The sequence below is a fragment of the Hirundo rustica genome, chromosome 8 (assembly GCF_015227805.2).
Source record: "Hirundo rustica isolate bHirRus1 chromosome 8, bHirRus1.pri.v3, whole genome shotgun sequence".
Taxonomy (NCBI): Eukaryota; Metazoa; Chordata; class Aves; order Passeriformes; family Hirundinidae; genus Hirundo; species Hirundo rustica.
This window is the reverse complement of record NC_053457.1, coordinates 5,808,750-5,828,584: the sequence shown is the minus strand read 5'-3', so window position 1 is coordinate 5,828,584 and position 19,835 is coordinate 5,808,750. Positions and strand designations below refer to the sequence as shown.

Here is a 19,835-nt window from a genome sequence, read left to right as displayed (position 1 = left end):
CTTGGCAAGTACCGGCTTTCACTGTGGACTGCTCTGCTTGCTGTATGGCCTCGGACAGCAGCTGGCAGAAAGATGTGCAGGGGAAGAAACAAAAGTAACAAGGCAGACAGGCACTGATGCTTCCACGCGCAGTTTTGGATTAACTGCATGTAGCAGTCTGTGTGGCCCACCTGAGGACGTGACCCCAGTCTTTGGAGCGCTTGGCAGCAAGTACAGAGGAGAAGAACCTTCTCGCAGCGCTTCAGAGGGGTGCAGGAGCCCAGGGAGCAGGCTGGCCCCGCACCGCTCAGAAGGCAGGGCTCCAGCCGTGTCCCCGGGTGACACACAGCTCCCTTATCTAAGCCCTGCAGCACACGAGTGCCTCAGCACGCTCCGGGGCAGCAGGCCAACCTGAGGTGACTTCAGCGTATGACACGGATGTTCTGGCTTACCAAATATCCTACAGCATTGCGAGTACAGGGGGAGCACAAGGCAAGGGCTGAGCATCCCCTTATTGCTAGAGTTGGTCACTGTTTCGAATAGAGGAGGTGAGAAAGATGCCTTACTGTAATCTTAAAGACTTCTGTTCCTCTCTCTTCCGGGTTCTCTGCAAAGACTGTACCAGTGTGGGGTCTAGCAAAGACGCCACTGCTGCTTTGCCAAAGGCGCTGTGTGAGGAGGCGGCAATCGGCGCCTTTCCCCGCCCCGCTCTCCCTCACGCCCCGCCGGGGTCCCCGCGCAGGCCCCGCCCCCGCGGCCGCACGGCGCAGGCGCGCACCGCCCCAGCCAATGGGGCGGGGTGGGGCAGGGCTGCGGCCATTGCGGCCCGGCCGGCTGAGGGGACGCGTCGCTGCCGTCGCGATGGTGTCCTGGATGATCTCCCGAGCGGTCGTGTGAGTGCCGGGTTAGGGCTGCGGGAGGCGGCTTGTTTCCCGGGGCGGGGGTGGTCCCGATGAGCGGGGGACGGCGACCCTTTTCTCCTTCCCCCAGCCTCCTGAGCCGGGTGCTCTGCGCTCCCCTTGGGGCTCTGCGTGCCTCAGAGAGTCCTTGTGCTCCCAAAAACCTCCGCAAGACCTGCACCGACCGGGCTTATGGTTAGTCCGTGTGTCTCCCGCTCTGAGTGCGCGTTTCACGGGGCTGCGGGGCCACGTCGCGCTGCTTGTGCCGGTCACGCACAAATTGCAACTGTTGCTTGTAAATGCATCCTACAGTAACCTATAAAAGCAACCAATAAAATCTGGTGGCTTTTCCTTGTTAGCCTGTAGCAGAGTTGAGACAACTAGAAGAAAGCTTGCGGGTGTGAGATGGCGGGCTGTGCTGAGTGTGGGTTATCAGCTGGAGCGGCAGGTTGGCGGTGTTGTGTACTGGACTTGATAAACTTGAGTTTTTGAAAGCCAAAGAGGCAGACTTGCTTAGGTGAGAAGCATCATATTACATGTTGTGTAAGTTCTGCCCGAGGAGTAAACTGCAGTGCAACCTCCGATTTTTTTTTTTTTTTTTCGTAGGCATTGTACTATTCCTTCCTGAAACTGCTGTGTTATTGCGCTCATTTGAATAATACTCCCTCATAAAGGTTGAGTAATATTTGGGCAGCAGAGTCTTCCTCGTGCTCCTTGCTGGGTAGCACTGTGACTCTGGGGCCCCCGGTGCTTATTGGGTCATCAGAGCTGAGATTTGCTGTCTGTGATTTTTATTGCCAGGCAAATGAAGTGAATCTGCTCACAAAGCAGTCCAACAAACATCCGAATTAGCATAAAATATGTAGCAGGAGTGTGTGACCCACAGCCGGGCATAACAGGATTTTCTCGTGACATCCCCCTTAAGCTGTCTGGTGTAATTTCGTCTGAAAACTTTGCCAGGAAGCTTTCTCATACTGCCACGTATATTTTCCTGCTGCACTCCAACGACCTGGATAGATAAGCAGCAGTCCTTCTCCCTCTTGCTGCCCTCCCTGAGACTTGTCACATAATTGCAACTTGGGAAGTGGAACATCACGTTCCAGAATTGGCGAAGGACGGCGGAGGTTTGGGAGAGAGTCTCTGGGAGGAATTGCTGTTGGTGCACTTTGTCAGCGTGGTCTTCCCATAGGCCATACATGGTGCTATAGGCAAGAGGCATACTCTGCTTTCTGTACATCATATGGAGCTGCTCAACCTGTTTCTGCTTTGTTACGTAAGAACACCCACCAGAGAATTCTTACTTTAACTACTTAGACTGTGTTGGTTTCGAGGGGAATGGCAGCAGTGCTGAGTACCTTAATTTCTGGTCACCAGATTCTTGTGTAGTTAGTTGGGTTTTTTTCCCCCTGAATTCCTAAGGGCTGCATTTGCCTAAGTTAAAGTCCTCTATGAGCCAAACCAATAGGGAACGAAGAGAAGAGCTAGTGTTCTCCACAGATTTATTGCAAAAGGCAATAAAGGATAATATGCTATGCAGTTCTGTGTAGTTTGGTTTCCTTGTTGCTATTGGTCACTTATCTGTGTGCCCTAATTATTTTTGCTAAGAAGGGAGTCCTAAATATTATTTATAAATCCTTTCCACCTTCTTGTGTCCTTGTTTTCCGAGATGTGGGATTTAAATAGTTTGCCAGTGTTCAGTTTCTCAGGAAGGCGAAAGTGTTCAATGAGACCTTGGATGGCTTTGAGATTATTGTTTAACTTTGCTAATAAAGCAAAATTCACGTGGAAATAGAAGGTGAGAGGTAGCACTGAAGCAGATGTGGTGTGACTTGAGAGGTCTTAATTTCAGTGGTCTTGAGTATGTCCTTCTTGTCCTGTTTTCTCAGTGATCATTATCTTCCTTTTTTGATCTGTTTTCCTCACTGGTATCTTCTCAGATGTACCTGTTCCAGTGACTTTGTGTCTCTGAATTGTGTGTTTGGAGTTTGGAAGGTGTATACTGTCTTTCCTTTAGAAGCCCTAAGAAACAGATTTTTAAACAGATTTTTAAGTACTGTGAAGACCTGAGGGTCTTATGTAGCATTTTGATTCTGGTGTGGTGATTTCCTGGTGCGTATGTCCACGGCAGGCCCGTGCAGCCGGCACGAATAGCTGTCATCTCCACTGCTGATGGAAAGGGGCAGCAGTTTTTCTGTCTGTGCCAGAGTTCTCCATTCCTGACTGACCTCCTATGTTTCAGGGCCAAAAGAGCAGTGAAATATTAATTCGTAGGTGTGTCGCAGTGCCCTCTGCTGACTTCTGATGTGGTGGACTTGTCCTGACATGTGTGTCCCAAGCAAACTGCCTTCTGATTCAATCTGAGACATTGCAATTTCGAATTCATTAACTCCACTAAAATAGTTTGGCTAACGCTTTGAGGAACTAGGGAATGGAGCTAGTAGAGAATTTGAATTCTTAATTGCATGTGAATTGTCTTGAGGAGTCATGCACAGGAAACAGGGAGTGGTTCAAATTTCACTGTTCCACATAATCTTCAGCAGAGCTTTGTTTTAATGAAATCTTTTCCCTTTGCTTTATCAATGCTATTATTCTAAGTATTTAAACTTGTGAAATACCTTTATGTCAAGAAGCAGAAAACTTGAAGTGCATAATTAAAACATCCTTCCATTTTCACATTCTGTGTCAATTGGGTGCTGCTGTAGTAAGCATAGCTCATTATTTCTAAAACACACTGGCTGTTGCAACAATTTTTGGAATGTTTACTGCAGGATTTTTCCTTCTTTTTTTTCACTTAGCAAAACCAACAAGAAGATAAATTATTTCTTTCAGGGTGTCAGAAAACTTTTCAGAGTGGCACATCTTGTTCTTAGTCTATAATGGTGGAAATAATTTTTTTTTAATTTCTGACTGCCCATCTTGTTAACTTGACATAGAGCTTGTGCCTGACTTTTAGTCTGCTTGGGTTGCTCGTTCTTCTCGTTTATAAGGTCTGAGTGATTGTGTACACATCAGTTGCTGAGACAGTATTTAATAGTAAACACACTGAATACTTGTCAGTCACAGCCTGGTATGGATGAGATCAGACCGTCCTCTTGTGCCAAGCAAAGATGTGAAAGCGTCCTAAATACAAAGTAGATGGCCACTTTGTTTTTGCAATCTGTTAAAGCAGACTGTCTGCTGTAATCTGTTAACTTTTTTCCCTCCTCACTTAAAAATGAAAGTTCCCCCATCTGTGTTGCTTTGCCACATGCTCTCTCCCTTCATGTTTAAGTACGTGGTTTATTTCCAGTTAAGTAGGTTAGCATCCATGAGTGTTGGAAGGGAAAATTGCACTGCTCCACAGAAGGATGTATTTGTCTTGGGTGCTAGTAGTTAGCTTTCTGTTTGCTTGTCTTCATAATGTCTGTCTTCCCCACCCCAGTTTTAGAGCCTGGCAAACAGTCCTTGGTTCTGATATTAGATTATAACTAAATACTTTAAGGTGGACAAAGGCTGTCCTGGGGACGCAGGAGGTGACCTGGAGCTAGGTTGTAGTATTAGTCTCTTTCAGCTTTTGCTACTTTACAGATTGGAGCTGTTTCTTTAAGGGTAGCTTCCAAGGCATTATCTTACTCTACTTTTAATGCTTCTGTTGTTTGACATTTCCAGATGTCCAGCTGCCCCTAAAATTACTGCATATCTGAGCATGGGAGGCTGAAGCCATAGCTTCTGTGTTGATTGGATTGTTGTCAGGAGTACTGGCTTAGCATGTAGGTGATGTTTTATGTAACTTTGTATGCTTTGACTGTAAACCTAGATTGTGTCTTGTTCTTGGAATGCATTTTGTTAAAAAAATTAAAAGCATAAACTACAAAAATATTTACCATCTTGTTTGCTAATCAACATGCTGTCAGACATGTCTTGAAGTGATCACAGCTCATTGGGTGGAATCAAGTAATGATAACACTGTGTGTGTGGAAGGAATAGCTGGAGCTTAATAGCCTCATCTTCAAGTCAGAAGAGCCATTCGTGGGAGAGTTTCTTTGACTGTTTGTAGCCTGCTCTCTGGCACAATGGTTGCAGCTGAAGGATGAAGGATGTTCACTGCTGTTGGATGCTGAATTTCTGATGGTGTTCTGCAGTTTAAAGCCTATAAATTGCTGCTGCACCTGTGGGGAAAAAGGAGTTGCTGTCATTGTGAGTGAGAGAGATGTGCTGCAATGTCTGTCTCATCACAGAACTGGAATGAATCAGTGATGGTGTATCAGTTATCCTTGGCATTTCATACTATGTTTAAATAGATCTCCCTGTCCTCTTGCTGGGAGGGGCCATCCTGCCCTTCACCCTCTCCTCATTCACTTTCCCCAGGATCCTCTGCGACCACTGTGTAAGCCTGGTTGTTTCGTCAACTAGAATGAAAATTAGCGTCGATAGAAGTTAATCTTTTGTTAGTTGCAATGAACTTCGCCAGCTCGTGCTGCTGTTGTGTAGTTGCTAGGTAAGTGCTGTGTTGAGAATGAAAGGGTGCAGGACAAAACCAGCATTATTTTAGGCTTTAGGGTATGCTTAAAGCGTGCTCTGAAACGACATTCTTTGCGTTCACATTGCTGCTTATTCTTTCTTCTTGTGAATCTAGCTCCAGTAATAACAGTGCAGCTGTTCTAATCAAACAGAGTGTCAGATTTTTTTCAAGGGTTTTCAGTTTCATGGGTTGAAATCTGTAAGCATATGTAAGTCTAGGGATTATGTGTGTTGTTCTGACTGTGTGAAAGTTGAAAATCATTTACATAATTGAGCAATGAAATCATCAGAACACTCCTCTCCAATAGTTCAACTTCTCCGTGAGACAATCTTAATATATACAATGAGAATTTTCTGCTCGCTTGTATGTGACTTGTAACACCTCTTGAGTTAGTACAATGCAAAATTATTATCTCTGACATCTTGTAAGAAAGAAGAATCCCTGCTGCTTGTCTGGCACACCTTGCCTTCACTCAACATTTGCTCTGCAGCCTGGCTGCTCTCTTCTCTCCCATGTTCACAGGCTGCTGTGGGTGCAGAGCATGCGTGGTCAGTGTGCCCAGCCTATGGCAGGCAGGGGGACTGAAGCTTGCTCAAAAAAACAGATGGAGCACATCTAGAGGTGTCCTGTGGAGTCTGACATTCTTACTTAATGGTCTTGGCATGTACTCTGTTACAAAATGTGCTGGAACTCGTATGAAGCGATCACAGCTCTTGGATGGAATTGAGTAACAATAACACCGTGTGTGTGGAAGGAATAGCTGGAGCTTAATAGCCTAATCTGTGTTATAGATAAAGAAATACCAAGAACTGCATGATCTGGCACAAAAGGATGTTTCTAATTAAAACAAACAACCTCCACTCTTGTGATGTTCCACGAAGCATTGTCTGCTTTGAGAGAGCTCATTGTAGGCTACTGAGCATTTCTGCAGCCTGGACAGAACGAATTGTCCTTCCTGGGTTTGTACACAGAGGCAGCTCCTGATGTGCCTGTGTAAGGCTGAGGAAGATCCTGAGCCAAATTTTGATTTAAAAAAAAAAAAAGTTGCTTTGGCTCAGTAATTTTAATATTTGATAGGAACTATCTTTGAAATATGTGTGAAAACATGTCTGGCAAAGTCTTCTGTTCCTGTGTTCCATATGTAAAGGAGTTTTTTGAGCCTTTTGGTCCTTTTTATTTTGCTTTTGAAATTCCAAAATTTTGAAACCTGTGAAAGCACTAGGTTTTTACAGAAGAAGATATTACCTCTGCCAACAGTCCAATCTCTCTGTTGTCAAGAGCTGCCAGACTAGATCGTAACAATTTACTCCAGTACAAATGAGATGAGGTGTGTAGAGTCTAGGCAGGAAAGGTGATGGCAGGTTTGTTGCTGACCAGTGTGACTTCAAACATGACTGGCCTCGGTGGCACAGAACAACCAATCTGACAAGATGGTTTTGGCTATGAGGGAAATAAAACTCCCCACAGAGGCTAGCACTGCACTGAGCTTCTTGTCAGCCATCTCTGTTGCTTTGCTGCTCAGTTTATCCCTGACAAAATAATAGGGTGTTACTTCTGTTTCTCTTGTGTTTCCTAGCAGTCTGCAGGCATCAACATGGAGGTGGGTTTAACTAGATGAATGTTTGCCCTGTGTTTATCATCTTTGGAGCATTGCTCATGTGTCCCAAAGACAGTTGGAACTTGTTTGATGTTGAAAACTAGGTGCAATTTATTTCAAAAGCCTGCAACCTGGCTTTAAGTGCAAGGATTTCCCAAGCAGAATTTTTCCTCATGTGAAAAGCCTGTACTTTTTTTGTGTTAAAGCTGTTGGAACTTCCAGTGCTCAAATGGGAAAATCAGAAAACAGTTTGTGCTTGTGCCTTCCTATCAGTGTCTGGTTTTGTTATTTCCTCTTCCCACCCTGTTTTGTAACTCATTGATCAAAACTACGGAAAGGAGAGTGAGGAAGATGGTCACTAGCTCAAAGATAACCTGATTATTTTTTACAGCATGGTAACATTACATTAAACTTATATAAAAAGCCCAAAGAATTATGATTTGGCTTTGTGCTGACAGTATTCACCTTTATCTGCTAATATTGTTTTTTTCCCCCAGATTAGTATTCTGTTCTAGAACACATAATTTCCTTTATGTCTAAAGGCATGTCTAGGATTACTCAGCTGCTGTGTATTTAGTATTAGAATGTTTTAGGAGCTGACCTATTCAAAATTTTCAGCAGTGAACAGTTTATAGTTCACTTGGAAGACAATAGATCCACAGAAACATAAAATATGTGCTTTACATGGCTGCTTTCGCAGTCAGTGATTTGCTGTAGTTGCAGTGTAAGTGCTGGTTTTACTATTCTACATATAGAACTTTGAGGAGTAGTTTTTCTTGTCTAAAAGTTACCCTTGAATGGTTGAGACAAAATGAATTTTACATTTGTATAAGGAGGATATTGTGAATTGGGCAATTTATCTTACATTTGCATTTGGAAAATAACATTTCTGAAAAGGCACGCATTTCTTTTGTATCTTCTGGTTTCTCAGCCCATTTACATATAACCAGTGAAACATACTGCATTCTTCTCTCCTTTTTTTTTTCTTTGTTTAATTAGCATAGCGTGCTTTATTTGTTTTTGAGAGCAAAACCCAACCCTCAAACTAATTAATGCTTTAGTCTCTAAAGAAAAACCCAAATTATTTGGGTTCAAAAGGGAGGAAGTTATCTTTTAGCATTGTATTTTTTGACAGTAAGGTTAAGTTACCAATAGAACTTCATGAATAAGGCTGGTAGAGATTCTGCTTGTCGGTCTGAACTTGGTGTCGAACAGACTCTTCAGAGTTCTCTATGTACCAGGTGTAATTGGGGAAATATTGCAATAGTGTGTACTTGGAATACCAAGTCCAGATGCTGCCTCAACAGCGTCTGCCAAATACCAAGTTCTTAGAAGCCTTTTCCTGCGTGCAATGGAAAGGTTTGTGTTTTGAATGCTCTAAGAGGCTTCAGAAGTAAATTTCTGGGTCATAAGATTACCAGAATGGTTTGAAAATCGAGGACCTTAAGGCAAGAAATTAGAATGTCTAACTTTGGGTGATTAAGAGCAAAACCACCGAGTGTTTGGGGTAGAGATAGGACATGCTTACTTTTACTTCCAGAGCTGGTGTTACATGGTTTCACTTAGCACTTTGCTCAGGTTGTGATATTTTTGTCGCATTTTTCTGGGAGAGGCAGGACACTGAGGCTGGTCTCTGATGACGCCCTGGGGTTCGAGAATGTGTAACGATTTAGTAGGATCTTTCTGAGCCTTTGGGTTGTGAACTTCACTTTTCTCTCTGGAGCTTCCCGGACAGATTAATATTCCACACAGTGTGACCTATAGCAGCGTGGACACTTTTTGTTTAAATGCAGCCCATTTGGTTGGTTACTTGCAGTGTGGTTAGCCTTATACTAACAAACAGCTCAAAAATAAAACGTGGTTTCCCTTGGAATAAGCAAAAGCAATTTTTATTTGGGACCACTCCTATTTTAAATGTTAGTTTCCTATTGCCAGTTATTCTGATGTTGATTAATACTTCAAAAATAGAGAAGATACTCTTAGAGCAGCAAACAATGGCTGTGGATTTTAAGTTGTGAAATTAGCTCAAGTCTCTAGAAGACTTTGTAGGGTATAAATCAAAGTTGAAAAGGTAAGAATCCAAGTGGAAACATTTTTTTGACTATGGAATTTGGAGGTGTTAGAGGGAATGAGCCTAGGCCATAAGTGATGGCCAAGCCTGAAGGAGGAACCCCAGTGGAGTAGCCTCTTGTCAAGGCTGAATAAAGCTTTAGATTTAAAAAATAGTTGAGAATGGGCATGACTTCGAAGTCTTGAGAGAGACTCTAAACTGGGTTTCCTCTAATATTGAAAATAATATTAAAATACGGGATTCCTGAACCCACAGTTCAAGCATTGGGTACATCAGGAAACTTTCTCCTTAGACAGCTGCTGAGACAATAGAAGAAATATGCTTAAACACTTTATTGGAAAGAATTTGTCCCCATCTCCTGCAGTTGAGACTTAATGCCTGTAGTGTGTTATTATACGTGGGCTTCGCATATGAGTCATCTTGATTTAAAGTAATAGAGCTCAATATGCCCAAATAAACTTTAATAAATAAAAAGCTGGCCTTTGAGCCTTTCAGGCAACCAGTTTGATTTTTTTTTTTTCCCCCTCCCTCCACAGCAGTGAAAGAGATTGCTGTCACTTAAAACACTGAGTTATCTTGTCTTGTTAGCTGGTCATTTCACCAGGACTGAGATCTCTGAGATTTCCAAGAGCTGAAGCTTTAAGACTGTTAAGCATGTTCGAAAATGTGCAGGACTTGGCAGTACTGAGTTGAGTCTTTGCTTTGTTTTCTTTATGCTAGATTTGATTCTCCAAACATCTGTCTTTCCTTGTTTCAAGATTTGCTGTGGCACAGAGCAGAGAAACCTTTGAGAAGAAGTGGCTGCTGACTTGACACAAGTTGTGTTATTGATGTTACTGTAATGAACAATTTTCCAATATACCATATAGATTGCAATGGAAAGTGTTTTAAGGTGTCTTCTGGGTTCTTAAGTATCCTTGCTATCAAGGACATCATGTTCTTACACAGAAATAGAGACCTAAAAATTTGTAGAAGCTTCCAACGTAATTTTGAAGGCACTAGGCACAAAACTAAGTAGTATAAATAAGAGAGCTGGTAGTTTTTTACTTTAATTTACAGAAGCCAAGAAACTAACAAGTGTATATGTAATTTTAAACCTCATAACAAAATGAAACAGCTCATTCTAGATCTGTAATGTTCCTGTTAATCTTGTTCAGCACATCATCTGCATTAAATTACCCGTGTCTTTTAGGAGCTCTCAGAAGTATCCTAAATGGAGAGGATCATGTTGCTCATGAAAACTGCATATGTAGGTTGTAATACCTCCAAGAGCAGGAATTGTAAAGAACTTTTTCCAAAGCAGGGAAGCTCGTAAGTGTGGTTCTCTGTCATCTGTCAATTACCTTTATTATGTAAACTTTGTGACAGTTTCTTTGAACATGCATGTAGGTTTCAGCTTTCATCTTTAAACTTCAAATCAATACTGCTATTTTTTTAATCTTGCTCACCTGCTTTATGAAATAAGTTTATTCATGCACATACTAAATGAAAATAAAAGATGTCTCCTGAAAACAGGGCTTGGTTTGATATTCTTTTAAAAAATTAAAACCAGCAATTTGTCAATTTGTTTTTCCTGACATCCTTAATCCAGCTGTCAGTCCTTGCTGATCATTAGAAGAAAAGCATAGTTCAGTACAAGGACACATCTTTTTCTTTGAACAAAGTCATGTGCAAGGCTGTCTTAAGAGCTGTCTGAGAAGTACCTGCAATTATTCCTAATTATTGGCTGTTTCTCAGTGTTCAGTTGTGCTCCTGCCACAGCTGGCGGACATGGGGCCACGAATAACTTTGCTTCCAGTGGTAAGCAGTCTTAGCAACAGAGAAATTGGAGATGATTTCAGGTATTTGAAGGAAAATAACTTAATTGAGATTTAAGTAAGTGTGAGCAGCTTTGAAAATGAATACTTCTCCAGCAAGGAGGAAATTTTGCTGTTGAGTTTGAGGTAAGAGCTAGGTGGGAGGTTTAAGTTCTCTTGTAAGGGTTGTTCTGTGTTTGAAGGCATTCAGTGTTTGCTGTTGATCACGAGGAAGTGTTACAGATGGTCTGGATTCAGTTCCTGGGTGTGAGTGCTTGGAAGGTGTGAGCTCACCTGGCTGCCCTGCAGACTGTAAACAGGAAGGAGTGCCAGGATGGGCAGGATGCTGTTACAGCAGAGTCAAACACGTATCATAAAAGCTGGAGGTCAGTAGGTAGTCATGCAGAGAAGTGACTAAGGGTTTTATAACTATTTCTATTTGCCTTCCAGTACTAGCTTTTTGAAATTGTCTTTACAACTGGGTTTGTTGGGCCTTTTGACTTTGTTTTGAACAGAATTTGTTATCTGGTGGGGTTTTTGGGATTTTTTTGTTTTGTTTTTTTATGACATGGTGATGGTATCTCCAGACTTACGCCCTTGTGTTAAAGTTATGCCTGGGCTCTCCAACAGCACAAGAAAAATTGCTCACTTGTGGACACAAGTTTTGGGCACTATCTCCAGGCACAGGTGCAGATTCTTTGAGTTAGAATGATACGCAAATGGCTTCTCCCCAAGTACCTCTGTACTGTACAGGATCTGTGTGTGAATGGGAGGTGAGTTGATTCACGGGTTTCGTGTACCTGTAATGCCCTGTCTACTCATGAGAAGGGTGACTGGGAGAACTGTGTTAGAACACTCATGCAGCTTGACCATGTGAAAGAGTTTCCAGGCTGACTCATTAGAGAGGGTAGCCTGAATTTTGCTTCAGGAGTTGTTTTTCAGCAGTCCCCTGTTCCAGACTGCCACAGGCCCCTGAGAGAGGGCTGTTAGAGCCCACATCAGCCCCTGCACACAGATTCCAGCGCAGAACATCCCTTATGGGAGAGAGTTTTCTCAAAGTTTTCTGTTGTGCTCTTTTTAGACTTCCTTCAAGGTTCAGACAGCGATATTTCCATATTGAGACAACTTGAAGAGTTGTATGGCAACAGGTTCCCCAATTTGAGGTAGATCAATAATTAGTCCATAAACATGAGCGGGTAGGACACTTGTAACAGAGCCTAGAGATCTGTCTTGGAAGAAAGGCTTGATTGTCTCCTGTCAGACTGCTTGCACTTGTTAGACTTGGGACCCATTAAATAGAAGTTCCTGGCACAGAAAAGTCACACGTTTTGAAGGAATCAGCAGGGATGTCACTTTTCCTTTTAAAATTCTAAGGTGGTTTCTGACTGCTTGAGTTAAGTGCATTATTGTATTATGCTGTGCTTTGGAAGAATCTGGCAGTTGCTTTGGAGAATTCCAGCTTTCTAAGTTGGAAAGTTAATAGCTGCCTTGCTCTGTTCAAGAATGTGCTTTGTTCAGATCTGTCAGTGCTTCTGGGTATTTTCTTTAACTGTTAAGACATTTTCTCTGGCTCTTATATTCTGGTCATAAGAATGCTATGAAGATTTTAACAGACCTGTTTCTGATTGCATTCCTGCATTTTGGTAAGTGTAATCTGCTAAAGGAATTGCTGAATTTAAAGCTCGTTTCTGTTAGCAGGCATGTTCTTTTAATAGGATTTATGTGATTTTCTCCTGCTCCTTGCCCGAGGCAGGGGGGTTGGAATAAAAAGTTAAGATACAATTTCTTGTGGGGTTCAGGAGCTGATCCTCATGTTTCCTGTCCCTGTAGCAGACTAGCATTTTGGCCAAAGCTTAGTTTGTGTAGTTACTTGAATATGTAGTGTTTTACTGTAGATTGTGTGTTTAGTTTTGTGTATCTGAATAGCAAAATGGAACTAAATTCGGTCAGGTGCTAGACAGAAGGACTTTGTTTAGTGTAGTGCTTTTCAAAATCATTCGGGACAAAAATGCCAGAGCAAGCTTTTGTTTGTCTGGACTCATGAACCGTAGCTGGCTTAGTCTAGAAATCACTACCTAGCTGTAGCACTCGGGGAGGGGTAAAGCATGACTTAAGTCTTGCTTTATTGGCAGTGTATTGGGTTTGTGTGTCAAGGTTTTACTCTTATTTCTCATTATCCTACTCTGATTCGATTGGTAATAGATTAACAATCAAATTACCCAAACAGAGTTGATAATTGCCTATGACAGTACCTGGTGAGTGATCCCTGTCCTTACCTCTCCCCACGGCCTTTGAGCTTTTTGTTTTTGGAGGGGAGTGACAGAAAGGCTTTAGTGGGCACCTGGTGTCCAGCCTGGCTCAGCCCAACACAGGCAGGGTGTTTGGCTTTTTCCCCTGAATAGGATTAGTCCATATACTCCTTATGCCTTATTTCAAGCTTGAGAGTGCCACTGAGGTGCATCCAGCTAGAACTTATTCCATAACTGTAACCTCATTGCTTGGTAGCAAAAAAAAAAGGAGAGAAAAATCCAAACTGCTGATCTTTGATGGGAGTGGCTTGAAAGTATATGAGCAGTGTATAACCTAAGCAAAAATGTTTCTGCTTTTCTAGTGTGTGCTGACTGAAATCCCATTGTTAAGGCATATGGCTCTGTTTGCCTTTTTTACAGCAAAGAACAGCCAGCCACAGATTCAAGCATTGTTCTTTAGAATTTCATTCTGCTGTTTAGTTTTCTTCAGCAAACTTCCTTTCAAATGAAATCTTGCTTAGGCTAAACTTGCTAACCATAGGTGGAATAGTAATTATAGTTCATCTAGAAGGAAGATTGTGTTACCACCACCAGCCCTAGTTTCTGCATAGATAGTACAGTGTTGCCTACATTACTTCTGGCATTTCCATGTTGTCTGACCAGCTCTTAGAAAAAGCTTGTGTCATGTTTATGACAGGGATGGAAGCTGCTCCTAACATACCTGGGAAACACTTAGTATTGGGAAGGGGAGCTGGGCATGGTCAGCAAAGCAAGGCAGGGTATCAGGCCTTTATATTCAGCTCCATGGTTTTGTGGAGGCACGGAGGGTTCTTTTATTCTCCAGCCTGCCACTCATATTCTTACTATAAATGCACAGAGTGTTTGGCCCTATATCAGTCTGTGGAGATCCTCAGCCTTTAAGTGAGTGGACAAATGGGTGTCACCCTATTACAAAATTTTTAAGGAAAGGGAATGAGTATGAGAAAGCATCTCATACTCAAAGAGATTCCTGGATTGCTTTAGCTGTTAGGTAAGGAACAGAGAGTGTTCCCTTTTGGGATTTTGGAGGAACGAAAGAATTAAGTGCCGAACACTGTTCTGTGCTTTGGGCAACACTTCGGCAATGTGAACAGAATGAACCCTTAAATGCATTGTTGTTAATGGCCTAGTGTTTGAGGAGTCTGGATGCGCTTTTGAGTTCTGTAGTGGCATTTATTTCTGTCTGAGTTTCTTTAATTTTTAATATTTTTTTTGAAACTGTGGCTTTAGAGTTGTTTACTGTCCAGGTCAAATGTGCTCAGTGCCAGAGCAACATGTGTACAGATGACTGATTTTTCAATTATCAGTGGGATGCAAACTCGGTTGCTTTGCTTCATAAATGAGCCTTTCAAACAATTATTAATTTTGAAGCTATTAAAAATGTGGTAATACAGACAGTAGGTTGGCTTTTTTAAAAATAAAGCTATATGGATATATAAATACAGTTTTATCCAGATTTAAAGGCTCTTTGAGACTTCTTTCTTTGTATTTTTATTTTAATCTCCTAATATATTTGAGAAACATTTCCCTTTACATGAGCAAAATGTCTGTAGAGGAGGTGGCTGTACCAAAAATGGAATGCTATGGTAGCTACTGAGTCCAGCTGAAAACCTGAAATAGCTGGGCTTACAACTGGCAGTAAAATTACATTGGTAAGCAGGATTATCCATGTATCTACTAGTAGTAATATAAAGTAAATGATGTCACATTCAGCTAAAATCTGTTTCCATCTGTGGAAACTGCCTTTGTTTTTGTCTGCTACATTTGTGCAGCATGCTAATATTCAGCGTGAAATACAAACCACACTTTTAGGAATAACACTCGAGCTTTTAAATTTGAAAAGCCATAGAATAATTGGGAACATCCTTAAAGTAGTTGTATGGTTACTGTAGAAATACCGAAGGATGGCTGTGCTTTTAGTGTGTAGCTGTAAGTGTTGCTGGCAGCTTTGAGCTTTGTGGAGGTGTGGATCCAAAGAGGGAAAGGACTGGAACGTGTGGGGCTTTTGTAGCCCTCTGTGTGCCCAGGCTCCCTGCGGCTCCTGTTCCAGGTGTTTCTGCCTCAGTCAGCTGCACTGATCTCTCTTTTGCCAGGATGCAGATCTGTCATGCTTAGATGGAAGGTAAAAGGGAATCTGCTGGCCTTCAGCTACACTCACTGTTGACAAGTTGGCTTTTGGACTGTAAAATTGCTTTATAGGTTTAACTAAAGTTAGGGGACTTTGCCTGTGTGGAGGAGATCGTGGTGCCAGAGTTGGCAGCAGCATCATGCCACTCTTTTGATGTCAGCTATGGCTGTAAGGAGATAAAAACTTTGCAGTACTGGTTCCTGTTATTACTGACTAAATGTGCTGATGTTTTGTTTTGATCCTATCTACCCACTCCTAGTGAACAAACAGAAGTTTTCCTAACACTTCCATTTTACAGCAGCATTGAAAACACTATTAAATTATTATATATTGGTGTATATATAATATAATTAGTAACAATGTTATAGAATAACATAATAATGGTATATTGTGATGTTAACTGTGCTGCACTCCATGGTTTTAAAGTGATTTCTAGAAAAATTAAGAAAAGAAAAGAAAAAGTGGTTACTAAAATAGGTATTGTTTTAAACACCTGATTTGACTAGTATTGAGTAACAGGTTATTCTAGATGGGAAAAGCTAGCTACCTTTATTGTGTTTATCTTATGCTAGTGTTCTTATTTAACTTGAGGTCATCTTTAGTTTTATGGTTGTCTTGCTGTTGCTGTAATAAGCTAGATAAGTTATTTCTGAAGAAGTGTTCTCAAAGTTTTGTTTTGTCACAGTTCATGTTTATAGCAGTTTGAGAATGATATGTTCAGAACATAAATTGCTGTTTAAATTTAAAAAAATGTTGTTTTTTTTTTCTTTATAGAAGTGATGTTACCTGACAGTAAAGTGAGTGGAAAAGTGCAGCTGAAAAATCTGTAAAGTAAAAGATTCAAGCTGTTTCCTTTTCATATGCTTCATTGCAAGACACTTACATGAGCAGGGTACTAATAGTTATTTAAATAACTTTGGAGTGGTATTTTTAGAATTAGGGAGAGGTGCATAGTTGACCAGTAGCTGGTGGAGTTATTATGTATGTCAGACAGTTGGTGATGGTTATTGTGTTCAGGAACCTCTTCTTGTATCTTCTCTTTGGATGAATAATTTCCACCCTTATAAAGTCTGGTTTATGGGGTAAAGGATTAACAAAAGCTATTCTTATCTCTGATACTTAATGTTTATCATTTCAGCAAGAACAAGGGAAGGTGAGAGACATTAGAGCTGGTGTGTTACTGAATGGTATTTTCCACAGAGACAGAAATCAGAGGAAGAGCTGTTTTCTACAGAATATCAACAAAATGAAAGGTGTCTGGTCTCATATTCATTCTGTTGCTGGATCTCATGTTATTTGGGTGAAGAGAGATTTTTAACTTGTGTTCTCAGGCTTTTGTCATAACTGGGAATTAAACCATTCAGGGTTGTTGTTTTTTGGGTTTTTTTTTTACAGTTGCTTTTCTTGGCCTTAGGTTAAAAGGTGTGAGGATTGCAGCAGAGCTGTATTTGGATAGGCTTCTAGAGGTCGATATGCTGAGCTGGAATTCAGGTAGTCTAGACTCTCTCAAAAGGCCTTTCAACATCTTAAGTGTAGGTAAGCTTTGCTCCAGTGGAGCAGCAGCTTGTCTATCCTGTGTTCAAGAGCTGCAGAGTCTATCTTCTGTTTCCTTCAGTGTGACATGAACTGTGGAATGCTGGACGCCCAGATCCAGGTGTGACAGTGGTGTGAGTGATCTGCAGTGAGGTCCCTTCCCCCTCCAGAGGGATCTCATCTTGTGGAGACCTGCCTGAAGTGCCCTTTGGCTCCTCTGCAGTATCAGCTGTTAACAGCTCTGTTGGATGTGTAAGGGCCTCATGCATGCCAGGATTGCACATGAGGCCCAGAAGCTTTGTTCAAATCTTGTCCTGTTTTATGAAAGAGCTACACTTATAGTCAAGTCGATTTTTTTATTGTTCTGTATTTATTCTGAAACCTAGCAATGGGGAACAGAAGCACACAGACTTTCTTGCTTGCTCTGAAGATGATCTTTATTGTAACAAGCCTTTTTACACCCGAAACTTAATGGAAACCAGCAGCACTGGCTGCCTGCCGCTGTGGTGTCGCTGCTGACACATCCCTGTACCCAGTCAGCTCTGATCCAGTGGTGTCCATGTATCTCCCCACCCAACCACTGCCTCGTGCACCAGGGGACCATCAACCCCTCTCCAGCCATCCAGCCTGCAGCTGAACTCTTCCCAGAGTGCTTTTTTGGTGAACAGAAGTGAACAGGATTTAGCAAAGCTTAAAAAGATCATTATTCTGTAAGGCTTTTCTTATTTCCCACAGTGGAATAGAAATATGGAGCTCCTGCATTTATTGAGGAAATGGTAACTACTGCTGTTCCATTTTTGATAAAGAACTGTTCTAGTCTATGGCCAAGACTTGTACTAGAGAATACCACGTTGTAACAAAGTTGAGTGAAAGCAGATCTTTGTTCTGACCCTGCTCTCAGCATGGATTGCTTGGCATCCTCTCACCGTGCTCTGCACATTGCTTTTGATGAATTTCAGCAGCAGTTGGCTGTCTGAGCAAAAGTGGTTTAATTCCTGCTTTTCCTCCATTTCTAAATGCTGCTGTTGCAGAGTTCTAGCAAAAGGAGGTGACATTTTGTAAGGCAGCGTTGTCATAAAATTCTTTTGGAAATTAACTTCTGGTAATCTGATAAAAGCAGATGATTGTGATAAACTACTGATAGGTTCAGAGGTTCTTCAAGTGTGATAGCACTGCCAGCGCTATCTTCTGGTGTGGACAGGCTGCAGGACTGGTTTTCCTTGTAAATGAACCAGAACTGTCTTTACATTATCTATTAGAAGCAGCCTTACAAAGCAGTTTGTTATCTTTTAGGGCATACACCCTTTTCTGTTCATGTTGCTCTAGTTTTGCCTATCATGAAACTTCCTCCAAGAAACATATAACACTGATTTTTGATTTTTTTCTTTTCCTAGAGAATAGGATTTTTTGTATTAGAATGGCTGCATTGTTCTAGTGATGTATTGTCACTGTTCTGTCATATATGGTGTAACAGATCCTGAAAGCTCTTTCTGTTTTCCAATAGGTTGGTGTTTGGGATGCTGTATCCTGCATATTACTCGTACAAAGCTGTGAAGACAAAAAATGTGAAGGAATATGTAAGTGTCTTTCATTTTCGTTGTTTAATTAGATGCCTCTGCTGGCATAGACCTGTGATGTCTTCATAGTGTAATAAATCATGTGAAAGCTTGAATTGACTGTTTTACTGTTAGGTAAAACACTTGTGTGAACCTAGTGGTAATCCTATGATTTTGTTTGGAAGGCTAAAATTACAGTATCTCCTACTTTGCATAGTTTTATTCTGAAACATGCTCAACACACTGTGCTGTATATAGATTTTTTAAAGAGTATTTTTAATGTAAACCTTAAAGTCTTGGTTTCATTTCAGCCAAGTGCAAGAAATAATGCACCTTTAGGCACCTTTAGGGGTAGAATAAAAGTTTCCTAATTCTGCCAACATCTCAAGTGTAAATATTGACAAACTGATTCACAGTGACCACTAGAAGAGCTTAGTATCATTGTCTGGAGCTCAATAGGGGACTCAAATCTACCTAAGAAAAGGGTAGCTGTTGTTAATCTGTTGTTCCTCAAAGAGGAGAAAAAATGTAACCAGGGAAGGAAAAGATTTTGTTAGGATGGTGTGGAGAAAAAAAGCAGAACAGACAGAAGAGAAGATGTAGAAAAACAATTCTAGTTACTTCGGTTTTTAATTAAGTTGTTAAATTATTTACTTGTCAGTGTGAGCAATGATAATAATCACGAGAATGTTAACCAGTCACAAGGAGCTTTAGTCACTGAGCTACTTTTAAGAGGCAGCCTGACTTGGTTTCAGCAGCTAACCTGCCCTGAATCTTAACTTGGCTGCCTGACTCAGGGTGGGGTCAGGGCCATCAGTCTGTTGTTCCTCCCCTTGAGTGTCTTAATTTAGTTTGATCACCCTATAAAGGCCTCAAAGGACATCGTATTTGTACTTCTGATTTCTGTGTACAAGCTGATTAGGGCTTATTTGTGAGACAGAGCTGGTGCCTGCCAGAGCTAAACTCATGGGAGAAAAACAATCATCAAAACGAAGAGGAGAATTTTCTCTGTCTCATGCTTGCATTTCTCTGTCAGGAGAGTCTATAATGCAAGGAATTTGTAATCTGATTTTCCTCCCTGCTCCTTCAAAACTGATCCACAGGCTAAGTAGGGCATAGCAGTTTCCAACCAAAGTGAAGGAAATCACTTTAATTTAAGAGGCTACCATTGCCTCTTGCGCCATGTTTTCTGGAAAAAGAAAAGTACTATTTTAGAATGCTGAGATATTTTTCTCACCTCCTTTGTCCAGTTAGCTATGACCTAACTTTCTTGGGCATCCTTACACAGGATCGTTGCTAGCAGGGCCTGGGATTATATTTTTTTCAGCTCTTTCAGTGTGAACCTGTGGTCTTTGAACAGTCCCAGAACTTGCAGTCACATACAAAATATCCATGGGGCCAAGATGAGTAAGACACATCACAGTGACTTTTTCATTAGCAGGGCATGACAATGATTCATCAGTGAATGATCTCTCCATTGCTGCTTG

General features: G+C 41.5%; 1 protein-coding gene across 1 annotated transcript in view; it reads left to right on the top strand.

Moving 5' to 3' along the window:
* Window positions 1–768: 768 nt before the first annotated feature.
* Window positions 769–19,835, top strand: part of REEP3 (receptor accessory protein 3) — a 38,039-nt gene continuing 18,972 nt past the window's right edge. Inside the window, exons 1-2 of the mRNA XM_040070568.1 lie at window positions 769–872; window positions 18,297–18,369. Of these exons, the coding sequence (XP_039926502.1) occupies window positions 769–872; window positions 18,297–18,369 (177 nt within the window). The remainder of the gene's footprint in view (window positions 873–18,296; window positions 18,370–19,835) is intronic.